We start from the raw sequence: 25,351 nt of genomic DNA on the forward strand, positions 1-25,351 counted from the left end.
TTCTTTTCCAGGCTGCATTAGGAATTATGCAAATGGTTGAGGACACTCTCATTGAGCATGCTCATACAAAGCCCCTCCTTCCCAGTCAGCTAGTAAGATACAGAGAAGTGCAGCTTCCTGACAGTAAGTTGAATCATTTTTTCTATGTTACAAAGCAAGTAATTCAAAGCTGTTTCCTGGTGTCTTCTAATGACTTTTGAAGTGAATATTACCTGTAGTTAATCTAGAAATCAACTTCAAAAGATTTTGCACTGTAAATCTTGCAGAATTAAATGGGAAATGTCATTATATGAAAAAAGTAGTATAGGTAGGTCTGTGACATTAATCTTTCTGTTATGCTCAGTAACTATTTTTTGTAGAACTGTAAAATAATATTTAGCTGCTTAATATATTGGAGTGTTGATGTGAAGGATGAATACAGACATGTGGCTTGCACAGCAATTTGAACAAAACAACATTAAAGTAAAAATTGTTCTTTGAATGGATGCAGACATGTATTCCATTAGGGGTGTGTGCGCTTAGTGCACCAGAGATTTTGCCTAGCAATACCTGTGAGGGACAGCACTCATGCCTCATGGCTGTGGCCCCACGCCCAGCTATCTGAGATGGCACCATCCTGACCCCTTCCCCTCAGTTGCTTCTTACCGCCCATGGCTGGAGTCAGAGTTCTATGTGGTATAACCGTACATCCTTGCAATCAGATTTAGCATAGTTTTTAATTGCATGTAGTTAGTAGTTAGTGGTAGGTAGTAGTTAGTGTTAGCTTTAGTAGGTTTTTTTCCCTGTTGATGCCCTCACTGGGGTTTAAAGACTGTCCTTCATGTGGGGGAGTGATCACTAACAATGATCCCCACACCTGGTGCCTGCTCTGGCTTGGCAAGGACCACCTTAAAGAACATTGTTCGATCTGCAGATTGTTCAATAAAAGGACTCAGGTGGCCTGGGACTTCCACATTGAGCAGGCCACGCAGCCTTCATCAGGCCAACAACTACCCTCACCCTCAGGCTTAGCGTGTGGGAGCAGGTGCTTCTCTGAAGAGGTGGAGAAGCTGTTCCCTGTCAACTGTGCCGATGAATTGTCACATAAGACCAGCCACGACCACTGTAGTTCTCGGGGTAACACTTCTGCCTCCTTCAGGAAAAGCGCAGACTGACATGGAGCTGGTGGTGGTAGGCAGGAAGACATGGGTGCCTGTGACCCTTCCCCAGTACTGAGTGGGAAGGTCAGAAACCACCCCCAGGCATCGGTTGAGTCTGTTACCGATGAGGGAGATGCCAGTACAGACTGTGTGTTTATTCGTCAGCGTACCAGGCAGCTGCAGACCTCCTTTGCCTTTTGGTCCCAACCTCACCACTGGTCTAGGACTTTTCCAGGTCTGTGCCATCTATAGCACATCCAATGGAGCGAGCCACTGAATCCTCATGCCTGTTGGCACCACATCCCAGCACTGCTCTTCCAGTAGTAGGGATAGTGGTGGTATCAGAATCAGGGGACCGCAGTGCCAGGAACCTCCTCTGCACTTCTGCTGTCGGCACCACACATGCTTCCCTGGCAGTTTTCACTACTCTTGGCATCAGTACAGTAGGGTGCTTTGGTGCCATTATTCACATCAGGACCAACACTGCTGTGCAGTTTTCTTTCTTTCTGTCTTTCTCTCTTTCTAATAGCTCTAGTGTGTTGGGGTTTTGGTGTGGAACCTTGAAATTCGACAGGGTTAAAGGGTGTTTTAAATGTACTTTGTGCATTTGCAGTGTCTTTTGGTACAGTATAATGATATTTGTAATTACGTGCCAACATTCTCCTTGCTTTGCACATGCATGTATGTTAGTTGACACAAATTTTATGTTTAGTGCGTAGGTGCATGTGAAATATAATCTGAGCCCTCCCTTATTCTACACAGTCAGTGAGAGCCCTGCCTCATTCTGTACGAGGTATTAATGTCCACATTGAATGACCAGAGCTCCTGGAGAGCAACTTTCATTTTTTGCACTTGTACACTCAGTGATGTGCTGCTGCCTTCGCTTCATTGAGTAAAGTGTAGCTTCTATCCAAATAACTTCTTGCCATGTCTAATAGCTGATTATTTTTTAACCTATGGTGATTTTACAGAATTTATTTATAGTACTCAATTTTTTGTGCTCTGCCAAAAAGTCAAGATTTAAGCAATAATTACTGCGGAGATTGAGGACAATTCCTGAGAATATGTACGAATAGATAGCTAATGTACAGCGAAAGGCCATAATCTCTAGCTGATCATTAGCCTATAGGAAATGCCTTGTACCAAAGAAGCTATTGGTATTACTTATTGAATTACTTTTAATGCTTATAAATCTGTTGGATTGACTGTCGTAGAAATTGAAGTCTTCTGTTTACAGAACAAATAAAGCACAGGAGAGGCAGTGCAAGCTTCCCCTCCAATCAAACAAATGTACCTCAACCCTGATCCATAGGGATATGATGGGAGCAGTAGTCTCCAAGTCTAATCAGTGGGAAATCAGCAGGTGCATTTGAGATCGTTATAAGAGAGGAGGCATCGGCATGGTGTTCTCTGCGAGGACCCTTGGCTTTTGGAATTCACTTACCCATGTGACTCTCCAGGCTAGGATTTTTATAGTATGTTAATCTTGTAAACATACTATAAAAATCTTTCTCCCACAGGTTGGTGAACAGGTTGCCTGATTACACTGCTCTACAGCCAAAATGCTTCTGAAATAAATGTAGTCCAACTTTACTAATTCTGGGTCACTGAGAACAAAAATGATGCTTAAAATTGTTGATTGGCTCTAGTTTTCAAGATATGCTATTGGGTCAGTATATACGACCCTTGACTTGGGAATGGCGGAGGATAAGTGAGTTATAAAGGGAAGGGATCTCAATTTAAATCGGAAATGACTAAAATACATCTTTGATTGGATCTATGAATAAATCTATGACTGGGTTTGGACAGTACTTGCTTTTTAGGCAAAACAATGAATGATGCAATCTGAAGCTGGTATTGCGTCATACATGATCTGAATTGCATCCTGTTATTCCTAGAAGTCATGGATGATGCAATCATAACAAAGCTTACATCACTCTGCTGAACAAATTGCCCTATATCAGCTCTAGAAATCATACAGTGTCGTGCTCTCTTATTTGTCAGTGTTCGATTTTGCAAAGGGACACATTTCTGTTTAGCCAAAGTGAGCAGAGATGCCTCGTACTTGTGTGAACAGTGCAGATAACTTCTGCTATGTTTGTGGTGAAGTGACTTTTGCATCACGAAAGCGCAGTATAACCACTATGGTTAAGAGAGCCTATCACCTTTATTTTGGCCTCAAAACTGGACATCAGGGCAAGAGGTGGGCCCCACATATATGCTGCAACACTTGTGCAACAAATCTTCGCCAGTGGTTGAACAGGAAAAGGAAATCTATGCCTTATGCAGTGCCAATGATTTGGAGAGAGCCAACAGATCATACCAGCAATTGTTACTTCTGCATGGTGCCTCCAGTTGGGAAAGGTGTGTAAAAGAAGAAAAAGTGGACTGTGCATTATCCAAACATTCCATCAGCTATACGCCCAGTACCCCACGGAGAAGGACTGCCGGTTCCTGATGCACCAGAATCCTTCTCACTCGAGTCAGACGAGGAAGAGGATGAAACTTCTGGTCCTGAACCATCAATGTCACAGGACTCACATTTTCTCCCATCCACCTCCTCCTCTGAACCACACCTCATAACACAAGGTGAACTGAATGACCTTGTCAGGGATTTGGAACTACCCAAGAGTAAGGCAGAGCTGTTGGGCTCCAGACTACAGCAGTGGAATCTCCTGGCAGGCTGGACAGTGACAAGAGATGCTCCATTTAATGAATACAAGAGACAAGCCAAGAGGCGCCGAGTAGACACTGAATAGGACTAAACTATGTACATAATAGTTTTTTGCCTTTTGTTTCATAATAAATTTTATTTATATAACCCTTTTTGCTGATTTTTAAAGTGTTACATAAACAGGACAGGTGAAATATTATCATGTAAAGCAACCATAAACACATGAAAAGACCTAGGTTTACAATTTATGATTAAAACTCGACTATCTACACAATGTACATAGATATAAAATGTAAAAACTTAAATATCTTAGAAACAGTAGCCAATCAGTTGTTTTAATTGTCATATTTGAATTCAGCACATCAAAATACGTAATAAGTATCACATTTTATCTCTGAAGCAGATGACTTCTCAAACTGTAGACCAGTGTTATTAATAGAAGATTTGCTTTGAATCTGTCTTTTTCTTGTAATCAGATTCTGTCTGCAGCTAGACTGTCTGTTTTTTCTACTTGGACTCTATTTGGGAAGGTGTGTGTATGAGAGAGAGCGCCTAATTACTTTAACTTTCTCTTTTAGGAGGTTGGTTTGTCTATCAACAGAGGAATGAAGTTCATAACAACTGTGGCATAGAAATATATTACCAAACAGATATGCAGAGTACCTCTGAGAATATGTTTTTGGAGCTCTTCTGTCAAATTATATCAGAGCCTTGCTTCAACACTCTGCGTACCAAGGAACAGTTAGGTGAGTTTTCCCCGGGTTATCCTCCATATCTCAGTAATAAATAAGGATAAGTATGATGATAGACTTTCTATAGCTCTGCTTCTACCCTGCTCCCTGACTGCCATTTAAAGGACATTTTGGTAAATAAAAGTTATTTTAACTAATGAAGACCCCAAAGACTATACAGTTCACAAAGGTAATCTGAGATTAAAAAAGCATAGCTTTTAAGATCAAGACTGAAATATCTGAAGACTGCCTCACTCCAGAAAAAAATGGTGTCTTAGTGGCTGTACAGAAACCATCTCCTCTAAAGAAAAGCTTCAAAAACAGACTCCAACAAGAAACAGTTGAACTGGAATTAATTTGCAAACTAGATACCATTAACTTGGTCTGGAATGGAGACTGGGAGTGGCTGGGTCATTAAACAAATTGAATCTATTTCCCCATGTTAAATATCCTCACACCTTCTTGTCAACTGTCCGAAATGGGCCGTCTTGATTATCACTACAAAAGTTGTTTTTTTCTCCTGCTGATAATAGCGCATCTTAATTAATTAGCCTCTTACAGTTGGTATGGCAACTTGCACCTTTTCTTGTTCTCTGTATGTATGTATATCTTCTTACTGTATGTTCCATTCTATCCATCTGATGAAGTGGGCTGTAGCCCACGAAAGCTTACGCTTATGCTCAAATAAATTTGTAAGTCTCTAAGGTACCCCGTTCTTTCATCTAAAGCTGTGAATGACAGGAGAGAGTGGGATTATTAGCTCAGCTTCCCAAAGCTAAATGACTGCCAGAAGAAAACTGAGCAATACTGACAGAGGATCAGTGACACTGCCTTTATGGGAAGTGGTAATCAATAATGCTTACAAAGCCCTAGGTATGACTCATGGTTAGTAAGGATGTGACTGCACATGTATCAGAGCTAATTCAAATGAAATTTTTCACCAGTACCTCTACACTCTGATTCCTCTCCCATGTCAGAGACAGAGCCACTGTTTGCCCATGCTTTATCCAGGGGCTGCTCTTAGATTAGGCAGAGACACTACCACACAAGAGAGAGCTTAAATTATGAAATTGCAACAAAATGAAAAAAGTGAAGCCTCACAGTCTTCTAGCTGAGTTCCTTAAACTGCGTTCACTAAACTTGTCGCTCTGTTAGGCGGGTGTTTACAATAGTAAAACCACTCTTCCTTTCCCAGAACTGTCATTGCCCTTTCTTCCACAACACACACTACACATGGAATGGTCCTTTTTAGATGGCGTGCCAGGCTGCAAATCATACCTTTTAAACAATCACTTTTAGCTTAATACCTACAAATAATTCTTTGGAGCATGAACTATATCCATATCCTCCTTAGTACAGTATATAGTACATTTTGGGTGCTACTGTAATAACAATAAAACCTGTTATGTTGATAGAACTTTTCATTATGAAGGATCTTATCCTTAGGTAAACTAATGCTATGTTTGAAGGACAAGTGACCAACAATATAAGCAGTATGATGTGTGTGTGTGTGGGGGGGGGAATATTGCATGAAAATGCAGAATACCAAGCACAAAATGCCTTGCTAGGCTGAGTAAAGACTTTGAGTAAGTCCCGCTTGCCACCCAGTATTTAAAATATAATGTAAGTTATCAACTTGGAAATGAATATTAATTTGGCGATATAAAAAAAGCTAGTAAAAGACCAATAGGGTTCTAACTTAAACCTATGTAAACATGGACATAAACAATTAAGGGATCACATTTCTAGTATCTAGGCACAGGTCTGTACGGCTGCATAATGTTATAGATGGGGGTCCATTGTGTGTAATAAGGTATTAGCCAAATATTAGAGGTTTGATCATTTTACTAAGAATTTCCCTATTTGTATGGATTTCAACACGGATCACTGGCCTTCCTCTGTCCTGAGAATCTTAAGTTTTAAACCATAGTGATATTTTTCAGTATATAATACATTGAGAGAGTAGTACAGCTCTATAGAGGAAACAACTGCTGGAATGTTAATCATAACATGGCTACAGGAACTGATAAATCAGGGGCTCTCAAACTGGGGGTCGGGATCCCTCAGGGGGTCACGAAGTTATTACATGGGGGGTCTCGAGCTGTCAGCCTCCACCCCAAACCCTGCTTTGCATCCAGCATTTATAATGGTGTTAAATATATAAAAAGCTGTTTTTAATTTGAGAGGTCACACTCAGAGGCTTGCTATTTGAAAGGGGTCACCAGTACAAAAGTTTGAGAACCGCTGTGATAAATGAATAGGACCACTTAGTAAAATTCCTTTTTATAGTCGATAGAATGAATTCCAAAATCATTCCAGTGCATTGCTGTGTGTAAATTGCACACAGTTGTACCAAACCTCAGTGATGAAGGTTTAACATGGAAAAATTATTTCAAAATGAGACTGTTCCAGTGCTCTCGGTTTGTATGTGTGTAATGAAAGTTTTTATAAAACTGAGAAGTAGTAACTAGATATAAATAGTAGATCTAAGTAATTATTCTGAATGCTCAACCTAATAACACTTATTATCTGAGTATCAGAAACTAATAATGACAAACAACCTTTCTTCCTTCTTTTTTTTCGCTTACTCTAGGGCAACCACATCCATTTCAGGAAAATAAAAGATAACTTTGAAAAATACAAGATGTAGCTTATATTTTTGAACACTGCAATGTTTTATTCATGGAATCATACAAAATGTAAAATCATAGATTCATTTCTAGTGTGTGACACTTCGAATAACTTGCTAAAATATGGGACAGGGTGTGTTGCCTGTTGACAAATAAGGAACAAGTATCAGAGGGGTGGCCGTGTTAGTCTGGATCTGTAAAAGCAGCAGAGTCCTGTGGCACCTTATAGACTAACAGAAGTTTTGGAGCATGAGCTCGAGTGAATACCCGACCAAGTGGGTATTCACCCACGAAAGCTCATGCTCCAAAACATTTGTTAGTGTATAAGGTGCCACAGGACTCTTTGCTGCTTTTACAAATACAGAACAGATGGTCACGGTATCCTACATTGTTAGTAGCCACAATTCACTGAAGAGAAGGCAAACTGAAACATTTTTACTGGACATAGATATAGATGTATTTTACCAGTTGCAATTTTTTCTCTTTTCTCAAGGTTACATTGTGTTCAGTGGTCCGCGACGGGCTAATGGCATACAAGGACTGCGATTCATTATTCAGTCAGAAAAACAACCGCACTATTTAGAAAGCAGAGTTGAAGCTTTCCTAAAAACTATGGAGAAGTGCATTGAAGACATGTCAGAGGAGGCCTTCCAGAAACATATCCAAGCTTTAGCAATTCGTCGTCTAGACAAACCAAAGAAGTTGTCTGCAGAGTGTGCTAAATACTGGGGAGAAATAATTTCCCAGCAATATAACTTTGACAGAGGTAAGAAAAACAGAAAATTGTTTGTCAGATGACAATGTGAAATTGAGGGCTGAAGTGCTGAAACATACTGTTAGTTCCACTTGTACTTAAATAATAACAGTTTAATGACTGAAAATTCTTGCATTTCTCTTATCTGCTTGTCATAGAAATTTACACAGAAATATTCTCCAGGAATCTCTTAGAGACACAGTCAATAACTTGAAAGGCAAGAAAAAAAGAGGAGTCAAATATACTTTGCATTTTCAGTAAAGATAATGGGTGAAATTCTGGCCTCACTGAAGTCAATGGCATAACTCCTGTTGACTTTAACAGAGGCACTATTTCACCCAGTATATTATAAACCACACAAGGGACCCCACTCGGAATGTTTAACAATTTAATTCAGACTGTTCAGGCTATTAATGAATGCAGCTATATAAAAGAGACAGTAATGCTTCTCTTACAATTGGAAAACTTACAGATTCCTAGGGTGACCAGACGTCCCGATAAAATTAGGACTGTCCCGATTTTGAGGAGTTTGTCCCGCGTCCCGACCAGAGTATGGTTGGGACGCCATTCTGTCCTGATATTTTGTTTCCTGGTCTTCAGCACAATTCAGATGAGAGTCCTTCAGTCGCAGACGGTCTTCAGCAGTATTTTGGCGGCCGGTGCGTCTGTCTTTGGCGGCAAGGTTTATTACCCACCACCAAAATACCAGGGAAGACTGTCCACGACTAAAGGGCTCTCCGCCGAATTGCTGCCAAATTCCCGGCCGGCGAGTGTAATAAAGAAGAAAGAAAAAAATGTCCCCCCTGCGGCGGTCCCAATATTTTCCCCTTAACATCTGGTCACCCTACAGGTTCTGCACTGATATTAACACTGTAGGCCCAGATAAGTAAGTATGTTTAAAAAGTTCTGTATCACTCATTTCTAAAAGTAACATTTGATTGCAAATTGTTTACAGCTGCACTGAATAGGAGTGAATTTATTAGGGACCTAATTTTTTGCCTTCTGTGCATAATTTTATGCATTTCTGTGTGGTGTGAGTGCTTTTAGTCTTTTCTTTCTACCCTGGGAGAGATCCACTAGGATACCTGCGTTTGCAGTATTTGTCAGAGGACATTCATAGTGAAGGACTCTATGCTCTGAAATTTACTCTCCCCCTTGACTGGACAGAGCCCACGTTTATTGATCTTCAGTTCTTTTTTGCAGAGTTCCATGAACCAATAAAGTGGGCCAACTGTGTTAAAGGATTGGATATATGATAGGAGGCGTTAAATATTGACTTTGTGTCCGCCTGAATTATTTTGTATGTATTTTTAAAGATTGTACTACATGTGCACCTAGTGCCTGTGATAGGTGCAGTCATGGTTATCTTGCACAGTCCTTATGACAGTGCAGACATTCTTAGCCTTTACCATAGGCTTTTTCCTTGCTAAAATTTCCCACTGTTTCTGCTACCAGTGCAGCTCTACTAGTGCTGGCAAGAGTGGGAGCACTAGTGTAGGCCACAGCTTGTGTCTGAACCACCATGTTGTCTGTCTCTGTTCTGAGCAGGCCTAGATGTCACTCTAAGATTTAATCTTATATTCTAAAGGTTACAAACATTACAGGAGAGGTGTTTAGGGTGAGAATAATAGTAGTCTCACTGAAAATAAATTAAAAATAATTTATATCAATATGGAAATATTTATCTTCTAGATCATCCGTTTAAACTATATATTTTTTTCTTTTCACCAGCAAGTCCATAATCTTTTTCTGAAATATTCTGAGCTAGATAGAGTATAATTTTTTATTACTACTTAGTACATCTTGACACAGAGAAAGCTAAATTGGTTTTGCGATAAAGAACATGTTTCTCTCCCACTCCTCCCAAAAGGTAAAGAGAAAAAGAAAAGGAATGGAATATTCTAGTTTAGATTTTGGCTTTGTTCACTATTTACTCAGTAAACACTTTAAAATCCAATTTATGACAAGAAAGATAAATCATTTTGACAGTTAAAACATGTATTATCTTCTCAAATAAAAGACTTGTCAGATTTTAGGTTTTAGGGCCAGATCTACTCTGCCTTACGTTTGGTGTGTCTGAACGTTACTGCTCAGAAGTACAGTCTCCAACCTTCCTTTGATCTGTACAGTCTGTGGCCCCCTTTCCCACTGTAGCCTTTTGCACTGCTTTCCATTCAACATGCTGTCCTGTCACAGTACCAAGTTCAGCTTTGTTGGGGTAGTCTGTATCCTATGAGAAACTGCTTTAACTGTGTATCCTCCTGTAGTGTCCTATACATTGGCCTTAGTACAACTTTCAGAAAACACTTTTTGAAAGGAGTGAGGGCCCTTGGTATATTGGCAATGAGATGTTATTCCAGGTGTAAAAAGTGACAAGAGTCCTGTGGCACCTTATAGACTAACAGACGTATTGGAGCATAAGTGTCCGACGAAGTGGGTATTCACCCATGAAAGCTTATGCTCCAATACGTCTGTTAGTCTATAAGGTACCACAGGACTCTTTGTCACTTTTTCCAGAGCTAAACTAACACAGCTACCCCTCTGACACTATTCCAGGTGTAGGGAGCAGCATGAAAATTCCTACTCTCTGCTGCTTTTTCATCTGGGGTAGAAGCTTTACACCTTCTCTGTCCTGCTTTCCAGTGCCTCAGATGTCTCCATCCTTAGCTTTTTTGTTCATATAGCTTCTCTCTCTAGGATGACTCATGGCTATCTGTAACCTTATCCTTGATCATCTCTTCTATACAAATGATACCCAGTTCTTCATTTCCCTTGACTTGTTCCCTGATCCTTTTAGTTCCCATCTACCTACATTGATGTAGAAGAATTTAGTAGAAGGTTTTTGTGTAACTAGAATTGACAAAAATGGAAGTTAGTCAACTCATGCAAAGGGGAAACATGTCCTCTCTTTGTCCCATGTTTCTTACTCTTTCACACCACGTGATAGAAACTTAACTTTCCTCTAAAGGCTATAAGTCTGAATCCTCTTTGTTACCAAACATTTTTTCCCACCCATGTTTACTTATCACCATCCCAACCAGGGCAATATCTGTTCAGTTATTTTCACTGGCTTCCCATCATTTCTGAATTCAATTAAAAATTCAATTCTGTTTTTCAAAACTCACCATGGACTAATGCCAATCTGCCTCTGACTTTTTGTCAAGTATTTATCACCCTGCATGTTTTAATTCTTAAATTGGATCCTCCTGCCTCACAAGTCTCCTCATTTGAAGGTTGCCCTTTCTTTTATGCTGCCCCTTATGGTAGACTCTGTTTCTGTAATAATTACACTTCTATAGTGGCATTATACAATGGACTTACATACATTTAAATGTATCTATATTTAGCAATGTACTATAGCTACTGAGTCACTTCCTTTGCAAAACTAATTTATAAGACCTTCCTGTTCACTTTGGACCACACTGCATACTGAAGACCATGCACATTTTCTTTCTTCTATTATATATTTTAAAACTCATGCTATCTTGTTGTTTCCTAAATAAAAGGTTACCTAAGTATAGTAAATGTGAATGAAAAGCCATTTATAAAATCAGTATCTGTTATGAATTTGATTCATTCTTTTTTTGAAGATGGAGTTCAGAAATAGATATGCCTTTTTGGAAACTGAATACTATTCAGTTTTTTTGTTTTTATTTAAGCGTGTGCTGTTTTCTAGTCCTTTTATAGCACATTTAATCAAAACGGGCTCATTTTGTGTAATTCTTTAAAGCTTCCACTGCTATTTATTTTTCATAGACTCAAATAGTAGCTTGTAAGTTAAGAATGAAAAGCGTATCATTTGCAGTCCATTGCACTGTCTAAATTTGAAAGAAAAGTACTTTGAAAAATAACTAGCTATTATGTGCAGACTTGTTTTAATTAAAACTTATTGTTCAGATAACATTGAAGTGGCGTATCTAAAGACCCTGACCAAGGATGATATCATACAGTTCTATAAGGTAAGTTAGTCAAATATTTAGAACTTTATCACTAAGAAACATAGGCACTAAAGGAAAATATGCTTGGAATTATTTGTGTGAATTACAAGTTAGTACGTTTATGCCTGTCTTATAAAGGTAACATGATTGGTCCAGATGTCTTGATATTACAGTTCAGAGTTAATGTGGAACTATTCATTTACAAACTCCTGATGATTTCAGTGGGAATTTGCATATCTAATGGGAGTATGGCTCCCCTGCCCCAGTGATTTGCATGACTGTAGTCATGTATTGCAACTCGCATTAGCATGACAACCATAATAACAACACTATATATATATATATCCAGTATTAGAAATTGTAAACATGTTTCTTCTTTGAGTGCTTGTTCATGTCGATTCAAATCAGGTGTGCGCGGACCACGTGCACAGTTGCGGGAAATTTCCCCCCCCAGCAAGCCAGCAATGATGCCAACATTTGCCAACAATTTTTCTTCCACGGCAAGCTGACAATGATGTGCCTTTCCACATTGCCAAGTCACTGATCCCTGGCACTGAAAAGGGTGCACTGTCCTGATTCCTGGCACCGCTCGGATTCCCGGCGTCGCTCTCGCTTGCGACACTGGTTGAACTTGCGGCACCAGTCCCTGGATTGTTTATGCTAAACCATTTATTCGCCTCACATTTTGTGATGAGACTGGAAGTTCCTTTTCCAGAGCTGACAAAGATCTCTGTGTGGCTCAGAAGCTTGTCTCTCTCATCAACAGAAGTTTGTCCAATAAAAGATACTCCCTCACCCACCTTGTCTCTCTAATATACTGCGACCAACAGAGCTACAACTACACTACACACATCAATTAGTTAAACACACAGAGACCTGTTAAAAATCAAAGACAGCAAATAAAAAATTACGAAGAGATTTCTTTAACAGATGGTTAATAAGTGATAACCTATGTGATTGTCCAAGGTACCAGTATTTGTGGAATCCTACTCCATCCAGTTGGAATAGATTTCTTTCTATCCATTTTAATGTTTGTACTAATGCACAGTGCATGATTATCCAGTTGTCCCAGGATGCGGGAGGGGACACTAGAAACATTTACGTAGTTAGGTGAGCTGGTCCAACTGACTTTGACATCTGTGCTCAGGGTTGATGTGCTTCCCCATGGCTGCTGGGCTCTGCCATTACAGCTCTGTAGAAACTTTGTAGGACCAAAGATCTAGTGTGTAATCCTGATTCCATAGAAATCAATAGCAAAATTCCCGTTGATTTCTGTGGAGCCAGCATTTCACCCCTAGTTCCTTGGGGCTTTTTAACTTCACAAGACTGAATCTCTCATGCAGCTCTATTCTGAAATCATTAAGAGCTGTGAAGGACTGGAACTTTGGTTAGATTTCCAGGGACAAGTGCAACATGGGTTCAAAGAACCAAAATTTGACTATAACATTAATTACCACTAAAGTTGCACATTAAATGGTTGTCTTCCCTTTGTAATATGTAGACAAGATAGGGCTTCCTTTCCTGATTGCAGCTAGCTGTCACTTAGATTCTGTTGTGGAATAACTGACCTTGCTGCTTTCTGCAGGAGATGTTGGCAGTAGATGCTCCCAGGAGACACAAGGTATCCGTACATGTCCTTGCAAGGGAAATGGATTCCTGTAAGTATTGTATTGTGTAGTTTTTTTAATTTATTCCTGTTCAAGTCAGACAATACAGCAGTGTGTTGTGCAGTACAAGTCCAATGCACTATGAAACCAAATTCTGGAAAGGTTTATGTCTTCTTGGAGGGAGGTATTTTCACCCAGGTATTTTCCACATGAATATTTAAAAATAGTTCATTTGAGGGAAATTCAGATAGTTGTGGGTTTCCAGCCACAATAAAGAAGATGAGCCTGCCATTCCTTCACCCATTCTGAAGTGTCTGGCTATGTTAAAATGGTATGTTCTAAAATGTACAGCTTCTATTTTTAATAACAAGACACTAAAAAGAACCTGTAAACACTTTGCTCTGCAAAATAAAATATACCTATTTAGTATGTTCATATAGAAATGGAATAGACTGTTCCGATCAAGAGCAAAATGTCGGTCTGTTGGGGCATTTCTGAGGAAAGAAAAATATAAACCTCCAATTGGTAATATGAAACATATTATTCTATACTTGAAATACACATACTAATAATTTTATTTAGATTTTATTTCCAATTAATTAACTAATCAGTTGGAAAACAGACTGAGTTGTCATTTATTATTAACTATCCTGTTCCTCTCTAGAGTTAATATGTAAAAAATGATTTCAGTAATTATCTGCAAGATTGATGACGAATTTTCCATGACATTTTGTGCAAAATCATTTGTCAGTTTGCATCAGGTTGTGTGTATGTTGTGACTCTGAGGCTCTAAGATAACTTTCCCATCTCTAACTTCCATGACTGGCTGATTTTCATTAAGTTCTTTTAGCTGATAATTAAATGCATGAGTAGGAAGAACATAAATATGCTTTTAAAATGTAAATTAAATTAGAGTGATCTGCCACCTTTTTCCAAGGGAGTAATAGTTGTAGGATGTTGGTAGCCCCTGGAAAATACATAAGGAACACAGATGTATGATTGTTGTAACTGGCCATGAGATGTTATCCTTGCTTCACACAAATTCAGTCCGTGGTATATGTAGCTATCAATTAAATACTGATTCTTATAGAAGGTGATTAGAAGTGGCATTGACTAGTGTTCACAAAGTCTTTTATTTAAAAACACTTTTAACTATTTATTGATCCGGGATATTTAATAATATAAATTAGTTGGTGGGTTCTGCTAAGCAAACACTACAGGAAGGGATCTTGAAATTCATAAACTGTACTTTTAGCTATTTGTCTAGCTTTTAAGAAGTAGTTTCTTTGAGAAGATATTTTAGAAGCTGCAGTCTTTCTAAGTTAATTTTGTTTAATAGGTCCTGTTGTTGGAGAATTTCCAAGCCAAAATGACGTAAATCTGGCACCAGCACCCCCTTTGCCACAGGTAAAAAAAAAAAAAAAGATACTAAAAATTATTTGATAGTATAGAAAAATGGGCATTGAGTGAGAGTACAGACAGTTTGAAATCCTGCCTGTGACATTATCATTACAAATTGAGGTTCAGGCTCACAACTGTCCAGAGCTTCTACGTTTTTACAAACATGTTGCCTGCTTCTGTATGTGTGGATTTTATCCTGTGTTTTGAAACAGAATAGGAAACTTCTGCTTTATGCTGGGCTTTCCGGTTGCCCTTGTCCCTATTAATCCATTGTAGAAGCAGTAAATGGAAGTGGGTAATTGTATGCTGAGCACCTACACTATAGAAAAAATGTATTATAAATAAAGTCTGAAATAATTTAGAATAAATCTGAAAGTTCTGATGGATTCAAAGCTTAAAAGCCATTTTATTAGGTTGTGAGTGTAATAGTAACACTGATATATTTTTGAGGAACTGATGATGATCTGATATTTCAGGGCAAAAGAGAGCAAATAGAATTTGTGCGTATATGGATAGAACAGTTAAGTGATAAAATCTGAAAGTGAGCAATTTCTCATGTTTTATTTGATACTGAGCAAAGGTTTTTTTTGTTTGTTTTTTTCAAATAAACTTCTCTGCAGCCTGATGTGATTCAAAATATGACAGAGTTCAAACGCAGTCTACCACTCTTTCCGTTGGTGAAACCACATGTCAATGTCATGGCTTCAAAACTGTGAAGAATCCCAATGGATGAAGAAATGCAAAGGGATCAATTTCAAGGGGTTTCATTATGAACAAACATCTTAAAGATTATTAGGATAAACAATCCTGTCCATTCTGAGAGTCCCTGATTCACTCTTGGTTCATTCATCATTAATGGTGTGATAGGGATACAGAGAATTAGAAAATTAGTTGTAGTCATGTGTCATTTATATTACAAAACAACTGTTGAAAACCAAAATCAACCAGAATATTAAAGGTTCTTGTAGATGAGTATATTTTTAAAATAGTATATCCCTTAAAATTATCATTTTGATAATGGAATTTGAAGAAGCCTCCAGACGAAATTGATGTTGCTTAAAATATCCATGTTATTCTTGCAAAAGGCCATTGAAAATAGCTCTATAATAATTTTTTCAGGAAAAAAGTATTAAGCCTTTTGGTGGGGGAGGGAGGAGCAAAACTTTTCATAAAAAGGAAGCTTTGACATTTTTTGAAGGATAAAGTGTTAAATGATACCTTTTTTTAATTGATCCTCAATGCAACCAACTTGTTTTCTATTTAAGAGTTAAGTAGATCAGTGGAAAAGAGGAAACTTTGCAACAAAATAATAAACAAGGGAGTTGTCTTTAACAGAAGAAGAGTAATTCAATATATTGGCATGGTTTTAATCTTTATATACAAATTTGGGAACATTTTATATTCAAACTAGTAAAATGCTGGAAACACTTGGGTAGTCCATCTTATTTTTGTGAGTGCTCTGCTTGTCTCTTGATTGTTAATACCTCATTCAATTTCTCAGGGTTGCTCTGAGTATTATTCAACCAGAAGGAAACAAATTTTTTATTTTATTTTTAAATTGATATCACTTTTGTTTCCAGTTCATAAACTGGATGAGGTCACCAATGTTTTTTTGCCCAGTATATTGTTATATTAGGTCTCTATCCAGCAAAACACTTAAAAATGTGCATAACTATAAGGATGTGCATAAGTGCTTCACTAGATCACAGCCTCAGTTTTTGACATAAGCACAGATCAAGTCAAGTCTGGCCCCATGAATGCATCAATTGAGTTTCCGGTATAAGGCTACATGCTCAGTCTTCACACTCCTTTTTCTGTCATTCAAAACAAAACAGCAGCACAACGCTCTAGTTAATTCCGGTTATATCACAAGATCAGCACAGAAACACAGTAGCCACATGTATAATTCATAACTTTAATTCATAAAGAAAATACCAGCATAATATATAATTAATCCAGTTCTTCACCCTTAATTGAGCTTCATCGGTGGTTCTGCATCAGTAAAGAAGGCAGGATTAGGCCAGAAGATACAAAAAAGATTTTTAAAAGAGTTATTTTTAGTCTTAAAATATTTTGTTACATTACTAAACTATCTTGCCTTTTGAATGTGTATAATTTACTGTACATGTTTAGGCAGGGCAGGATGTGCTAATCACTGAAAACTTAAGGACCTAATCATGTGAACACTTATTATCAGGCATAGCACTTAATACCATATCTACCACTGACATCTTTTGAGACTTTGCCCACTATTAACAGAACCTGAACCTTTGGCCCTAATCTTGCATATAGTTAAATACATGTGTAGCTTTACTCACATGAGTAGTCCCATTAGCCCTTTGAGGCTAATGGGACTACTCAAATGAATAAAGCAAAACATTGACTTCAGTGGGATTACTCACACGTGTAACATTACATGCATGCTTAAGTGTTTACAGAATCATGGCCTGAGTTTATATTTAGCCAAGAAATGCTGCTTTAATTGAATAAATATTATCAACTTAAATGCTGTTAAAAGATTTACAGCATAAACTGTTTACAAAGAACAATTTTGAAAATGTGCTGTTTCCATGTGATGTTTACTTGTGGTCAGTGAAGGCCAATAGCATTTCTCTCTAGTGTGAAGGAAAAACTATAAATACACTATCGGAAAAAAATGAAATGCTGCTACTTTTTACTCTTTACCATGTTCTTCATGAATGTTTCACACATTATGGTTTTCTTTGCCCATAATGCATTTTTTTTGTTTATAATTTCCTTTTGGTTAAGATTATTTGTATTATAGGGTATTAAAAATAAATGTTGACTGCACACTGTACAAATTATATATTTTGGGATTTAGTATTTAAATGTAGCACTCTTATGGTGAAAAGAAATGAAACAGCCTCTATTTTGTATAAAAAAAAATAATTAAAGTGATGTGAACTCAAATTTTAACAATTTATATATATATATATGTCCCCCCCCCACACACACATCTATACATAATAATTGGAGTGATGTTATGTTTAACACAGTACCACAAATCATCTTTTCCAGAAAAGAACATTTAGTATTTTTAAGTTCTGGAGTGACAGTGGGAACTCATGTAGCGTGATAGCAACTTTTAATTGCTTTTAAGTGTTCTCCAGCATTTTACAGTTTGAGTTTGTTATAGCAGTACAGTTTAACTCAGGCATATTAATGGATTCATTTGAATGGATCCAAAGCTGCAGTGTCTACAAGCAATAACAGACTACCTAGAATACACTGTAATTCAGTTTCCGTGCTTGTTAAATTAAGTTTATGTAACAAACCATGAATTATTAGATTGCAGTAATTTTTGCAAGTGCTATTTTGAGCAGTTTGTGTAATTGGGTGCATGTGACACAGCCAGTATGACAGAGTGCTAGAGTTACCCCGTTTACAATAAACAATCTGATTTAATCTTTGGAGTTCTTCATTTGTTTTATTTTTACTTGTTCTGTTCTGGTAATGTATCTGTCAGCTGAAGTGTTGGTTTTTCTATAGCATTGATCGTAAAGTAGTGCTGACTGGACTGGCCGTGATTGCTTTTGGGTGCTTCCAATTCATTTCTGCTAGGGATGTGCCAGAGGGCAGTGCTGCATGTAGCATAAATATCCTGATGGCGTCCCTACATAAATATTAGAAGATTTTTTAATATATAGAATTTATATCTAGGCGGATGTCTATTTTTTTTTAAAGTAATTATAAAGGAGAATTTTAAAATTACTAAATCTTGAACTGGCAATCTTGGAGCAGCCTATTAGACCATCACTGTGGTTTGATAGTGTTATACTTCGGGAGCTTATCTTTGGTAGCTATTGTGGTCATTTTATCTGGTTTTTTTACATGTATAAAGTAAAATACCTGTCACTAGGGTTAGAGATCAATGAGGTTACTGCTGGAACTATAAATGGTGACAGTTCTGAGTGCAAAGGCTTAGTGTCAGCCTCCTCTTTTGCTGCCCCTGCCGGTGGGGGACTCCTAGAGAAAAACGTCTTTTAGGTTGCAAGGAGAAACAGTCTGAAGGGTGACAGCTGGTATTGGGAAGAAGGATTAGAAGAACTTGAAGTGGGGTTACAGGATTGTCATTAGTGGGGAGGAGGATGCCAAAAGGATTTGACTTTTGAGAAATGAACTCTGAAGACCACTCATTCACCCAGGATCCACCTAGTCCAGTATCCTGTCTCAGACAGTGACCATCACCAGATGTCACAGAGGGAGGAGCAAAAGCTCTGCCAGAAGGCAGAGGTGAAATAATCTGCCCCTCAACATTAGGTCTTATCCTGATCTCTAATCATTAGAGATTGGCTAAATCCTGAAACATTAGGTTTAAATTTCTCTTTGCAAAATGTATTGTTAATTATAAGTCTGGATATTCTTGATATCCACAAAAGTGTCCAGTTTTTCTGAATCTTGTTAAGTTCTTGGCGTGAAAGATTTCCTGTGGCAACGACTTCCACAGTTTAAACACACGTGTGAAAAACTATTTCCCTTTATTTGTTTTGGAATTTCCTACCTCTCAGTTTCATTGACTGTCCCATCATTCTTGTGTTATGGGAAACGTCTGTTCTCCCTGTCTCAATCCACCTTCTCTAAACTAATTTTTAAATTATATCCCCTCTTATTCATCTCCTTTCTTAAATCTCTTCATATGAGAGTTTTCTATGCGCTTTTTCGACCGCAGCATAGTGAGCGGAGGCTTTCATTGAGCTAGCTACAATAACGACCAGGTCCCTTTTTTGAGTCAACACAGTTCATTTATTCTTCAAATCAGTTTCAGATTTATTACTCAGATTTAAATCAAATTTGCACATTCTGTGGCTGCAAGCCCCAGAATACACAGTGCTTCTAGACATATGAGATATTTTAAATGTATGATTCATGGAAGCTCAACAGACAGGACCTCAGATCTACAGGCCTTTTCCTATGTTATTTTAAAGGTAGAAGAAATATGAATCTTAACTACCTCTCCTACCTTTGATATGATTTCAGAAGAGGCCAAGCATATGAGTCTGTCTGCAGTGCTCCAGAATACAGTTTGAAATTGATAGGTGACAGGTGTGCACTCTGGGGCATACAGCACAAAGTATGTAAAATTTGAATTAAAATGTAAAGAGAAACAATTAGCCTGAGTAGGAACTCAAGGGTTCCCGGAGAGTCAAGAAATGTTAATATTAAGCATGGTAAAATCATATTGAACCATCTTAAACTGTGAGATTACGTCCAGCTCCAATTTAGCTAAACTCAGGCATCTAAATAATATTAGTATTTAAAGTATTTCTGAATTTTTAAATTCAATACAAATATTTTCAAACCTGTTCAGAGCCCATGTCCTTAGTGAGGACTAACTGCACAGCAGGGTTCAGATTTAAAGCTATTAAAGGAATTCATTTGGAAATGTTGGGGCCAGTTTAAAACACCAAGAACTCGTAAACATTTTGCAGCCGCATAACTCAAAAATGGGTTATTGGATGCTGTTGAGCTTTCCAAATTGCCTTGGATATGAATGAAATTTAGCATGAGAAATATCAATCCAAATGGATATCTTTTGGTGAAGCTAGAAAGGGTCATAATGTATTAGTTCCTCCAGCTTTGGAGTCACTGTGAGATGTCAACCAGTTCTGCAGTTCCTTTTGTCTTTACGAAAATGTCTGGCCTGCTAACACCAACATTCTGAGCCTTCAGCTTCACGGAAGGAAATTGTTCCTCACAAGGCACATGGAGTTCCAGGAGGGCTCAATTGTGAGGTACATAAATGTGGTCATTGTGACCTTCACGTCACACTCTTTCCATTAGTATTCACTGATGTCTAGTTGTTAAAGTTCAAGGTTCAGAAATCTGAAAACTCTATGCAAATGACAGTGCCATATCTTGCATATTAGATTACTTTGAATGTTCTTAAAATAATTGGAAAAAAAATTAACTCTGACAGGACTGCAGCATCAAATGAGCTTCAGGCATATAGGAATTGTATTTGTAGCTGGCTTCAGCATCTCTCCAAGCTGAGTGCCTGGTTCTGGCTGCTTCTTCCCCTTGGCTCATTAGCTGAGAGGGCTCTGGCGTGTCATTCTAGCCTACGTACTAGTTTATAGCCACGCTGGATTGCGTGCATTTGCTTCAGGATATGTTTCTGTGCTTAGCATTAGCCTGGCTGGGTCCTGGTGAGCTCTAACCATAAATATCACTCCTAGAACAAGTGATCCTAACCAAGAATATTCAGCCTAGAGTGTTTCCTCAGCTCTCCAAGTCAGGAAATGTAAACAGCTAGGCAGGAACAGTTCAGAAAGCAGCTGAAAACAGGAGCTCCCCAACCAGAACTGGAGTCTGAACAGATCAGCTGAAGTATATAGCCCATGACTTCTAATGTTGTAATGTGAAACCTAATAAGAATGTACATTAAGCATCCTTTATAGGGGTACAGACTATAATGTACTTAAGGGTGGTGTGGTATGTGTAGCATAAGGCTTTGTATTTTGGAATTCCTACTTTGGAATTAAACCTAATTACTAGCTTATAGCTATCATGAAATTTAAAATATAGACAATCATATCTAACTAAATGTATACAAAACGTACACTTTGTTATGGTGTTTGCCCACACCCTTCACCAGCCTAATAAAAATACAATTAAAAATTTAACAGTTGAATTAATGTAACATAAATACTGTGCGTATACTGTACGTGTAAGTTGAACGTAGATAATTGCAGGATATATTGTACCCCTTTCTATGATAACACACTCATGTAATATCTAGTTTAAGCTATGTTACAAACTTTTGGGGGAAGGGACCATGTGTGATGTTTATAAATTGTCGGGCACTTCTATGGCATTGCATTGTGATATAGCATGGCCAGAGGGCAGCAGGAGAGTGATAAATGGGAGATATGTAAGCCCTAGGATGATGAGAGCCTTATTCCCTGTAGAGGGAAGAGAGGCTGCTACAGATTAAGTAGAGCACCTGAAACCAATTAAGCCAATTAGAGCACCTGAAGCCAATCACCTGATAAAACCCCTCTGCTTCAATTAGACAGTTGGAGGAGTTGAAGCAGAGTGGTTTGGTATTGGAGTGGAGAGCAGTTTGGAGAAGTGCTGTGGTGGGCCAGAAGACCAAGACCCTAGGTAAAGGGAAACCCGGCTTGTGCAGAGCAGAGGGACTCTACAGACACAAGGGGTTAGGAGAAACTTGGCCCAAATGGAGAGAGGGCAGGAAGCCCCACAAGCTGAAGGGCCGGAGAGGGAAGTAGCTCAGGGGAATGAATCACTAGTTCAAGTGGTTCACCGCTATATCTAGGGCCCCTGGGCTGGGACCCGGAGTAGAGGGTGGGCCCAGGTCCCCCCCTCTCTACTCCCCTTTTCTGGGACACTTGTGGGACAGTTGATACCCCAGTTTGGGGTGAGAAATGACACCTGAATCCCCACAAGAGGAGAAAGCGCGGGACCCATCATAATAGTGCCAGCAATTTGCCACAGCATAAAGAATAATCTTTACTAGATGGTTTAAATGTTGGATCCAGTAATTAAGAGTTACTAGAAGACCTGTCTTTATTGCAACTCTTAGTATCCTATTAGCATTAGTTTCTTCGAGCTTTGAAAGTATCAGAGTGATACATGGTAGGATCTGTTACCACTTCTTAACTTTGTCATTCCCTCTGGAATAAGCCAAAAGAATAGAGAAATCAAGAAAATCATTCAGTTTGGGAATTAAATCCTCCCTATATTGTGTAATTAAGCTGCCTAATATATGGAGTAGATTAATTTGTTGCATAGTATCTAAAGATAATTAAAAATAGTGGCATTCCTCTTCTGCTCCCATAGTTTCCAAAATAATGTAGATAGTAAATTTATTTTTGTCCTAAAACCCTTTTAAAGAGCAGTTTAATATAGCAGAGTTACTAATATTTGAATAGTGTCATAGCTCTGGTATTATCATATATGCAACATATGTTTTCAAATGACCAGATTAGAACCCAAGCCATTGGAAAGCACTCTGTGCAGATAGACCCATATGCTTACAAAGAGTCCTACTGGTTTCCCACTTTGCAGGATTGGGCCCTAACTTTGTAATGGCTCTGTAGACCTGTGAGTCTCTTTTGTCCCAATAGCATACAATGACTCCTGTCTACAGACAGAACTAAAAAACAAAAAGAAATTGGTCTACATTTGTAAAATAGTCTCTTTTAAAAAACCCTTCTAAATTTAAGTGTCTGATGACCTAGTAGTTTGGGATGATGTAACTTGTTTAGAAAGTGAAGGCAAAGCAAAAATTAAAATTGAATTGGGTCTTGGTTTATGTGAGAGTACCCCACTAATCAAGAATGTAGGTAGGGTGACCAGACAGCAAGTATGAAAAATCGGGACGGGAGTAGGGGGTAATAGGAGCCTATATAAGAAAAAGCCCCAAATATTGTGACTGTCCCTATAAAATCGGGACATCTGGTCACCCTAAATGTAGAAGATACTCAGTAGAGAAAATTTAAATAAAGTGAAAATAATTTTCCCCCAGTCCATGGGAAATTTCTGGTTCATTGAAGATCCTAGGATGAATCACTGAGTGATATTAGAGATACCATATGTCAGATACCAGTGTTAGCAGAAACATGCACCATTCTCAGAGGAGTATTATTTAATTGTTGCTGCAGAACCTAAAGGAGCTAGCCCCAATGGGTGGCACCACAGGATCTGCTGGCCAGTGGCACCTCTCCTGTATTAGAAGAGCTGCCATTGATGAATTCTCAGTGCTTCTTCCTAGTTCTGGGATTGGTTAATGAATGAGAGGGAGGAGGAGCACAGGAGGCCTTCCCCCAGTCTCATTGGTTCCCTGCCATTCTCAATGTTTCTAATGTACTCTAAAGAATTATGGCTTTTGATGGCTAGGGATAGTTAATGTTTGCGTAATAAAATTTTGCATCTTGGGTTTCTTTTTACTGTCCAGTAAGTAAAGTTTTGAGGTCATTCCTTAGCATAGTATAATTAAAGTGTAGTCCTACTCTGAAAAATAACTGCATTAAACCAGATCATCTTAGTCAACTATTCTGTTCCCTATGCAAATTTAGAGTAATACCAGTTTATTTTAGTGACAAGTTTTTACTACATTTTAATTCTGTTAGCCCTGCAACTAAAAAGGAGGGATTTTGATTCTGTTCCTCCTATTGCCCCATTAATAGGAGTGCTTGTTAAATTTTCCAGTTGCACAGATAATCAGGTTACAAAATCACTGGATACCATGTGACCCCAAATCTGGGAACACTTACATGGGTGCTTAACTTTAACACTGACATCAGTGCAGCCACTCACATGGTTAAAATTAAGCATGTACATATTAGCAATTTCTGAGTTTACTTAATCCTGTGCCAAATTTAGGCCTTGATCCTGCAGGCACTTTTGTTTCACAGGTCTAAAAGAGCAGAATTTGACCCACAGAATCTTGTACTGGTGACGATGAAGGACAATGAAAGACCACCATTTGATTTTTTCAAAACCGATGCTGAGTTTGCTGAACTGGCATTTAGAAAACTATCCGTTTACCTATAAACTGAGCAAATTTGATACTGAAATCGAGACAATAAATGGACCTCACAGTTCCATTTTGTAGTCTTTTTTTAAGAATAGAACTACATTTTAAATTATAATTTGAGGAGGAATGTTCAGATTTGTGGCCTAGACAATTAATGACTGTTTACTACCCAAGCCTCAGCTATAGGGTGTGTATGGGCGGGCTTGCTTTACAACCCCCTTCCCTCTGGTCTTCCCTCCACACTGGGCCTGATCAAGGTTGTGGAGGGTGCACATCATACAGTTGGTGGGTTGCTTTAGTAAAAAGTTTGGGAATAACTGGTCTAGCAGTAGTACATTTGGTTCTTTGTTCCCTGGGCCAGCTGTGGATGTCACACTCTCCTTATAGTTTCAAACTGTTAAAAAACCAACAACAAACACCCATCCCACCCCATTTATGTATTATGTGCCACTTAGAACCTTGTTAATGGAATTTTTAACACTTTTCTGAATTTAACATAAAATGAAAATGATGTTTTCTGTGCTGTTCACAGTTAAAATTGTGAGAGGTTCTGTTGGCATATCATATTTTTAGCATTTGCAGGCTGTTATAAAGAGCACGCTGATTGTTCTTCCTGTCTACTGAAGGTAGAACAAGAAGTAATGGGCTTAATCTGCACCAAGGGAGATTGAGGTTAGAAATTAGGAAAAGCTTTCCATAAGGGTAGTTAAACTCTGGAATAGGCTTCCCAGCGAGGCTGTGGAATCCCCATCATTGGAGGTTTTTAAGAACAGGTTAGATAAACACCTGTCAGGGATGTTTTAAGTATGCTTGGGCCATCCTCAGTGCAGGAGGCTGGACTTGGATGACTTCTCAAGGTCCCTTCAAGCCCAATGAGTCTATGAACATAATTTTGGAGGGTTTCATTTATAGCTTTTTTTTTGATATATCAAAGTTTAAAGAAAATTTGCTATGCAA

At 38.3% G+C, this 25,351-nt stretch overlaps 1 protein-coding gene across 4 annotated transcripts in view; it reads left to right on the forward strand.

Annotated features, from left to right (window-relative positions):
- The window catches only part of IDE (insulin degrading enzyme), a 112,276-nt gene extending 96,190 nt beyond the window's left edge, over nucleotides 1-16,086 (forward strand). For 2 of the 4 annotated variants that reach the window (XM_050959330.1, XM_050959328.1), the window contains exons 19-25: nucleotides 12-123; nucleotides 4,392-4,559; nucleotides 7,668-7,940; nucleotides 11,826-11,887; nucleotides 13,452-13,524; nucleotides 14,813-14,880; nucleotides 15,495-16,085. In XM_050959330.1, the coding sequence (XP_050815287.1) occupies nucleotides 12-123; nucleotides 4,392-4,559; nucleotides 7,668-7,940; nucleotides 11,826-11,887; nucleotides 13,452-13,524; nucleotides 14,813-14,880; nucleotides 15,495-15,590 (852 nt within the window). In that variant the 3' untranslated portion in view covers nucleotides 15,591-16,085. Of the gene's footprint in view, nucleotides 1-11; nucleotides 124-4,391; nucleotides 4,560-7,667; nucleotides 7,941-11,825; nucleotides 11,888-13,451; nucleotides 13,525-14,812; nucleotides 14,881-15,494 lie in introns of all 4 variants that reach the window. The other 2 variants (XM_050959329.1, XM_050959331.1) reach the window with 2 other exon arrangements.
- Nucleotides 16,087-25,351: the final 9,265 nt, after the last annotated feature.

This window comes from Gopherus flavomarginatus, chromosome 6 (assembly GCF_025201925.1).
Source record: "Gopherus flavomarginatus isolate rGopFla2 chromosome 6, rGopFla2.mat.asm, whole genome shotgun sequence".
NCBI classification, from domain to species: domain Eukaryota; kingdom Metazoa; phylum Chordata; order Testudines; family Testudinidae; genus Gopherus; species Gopherus flavomarginatus.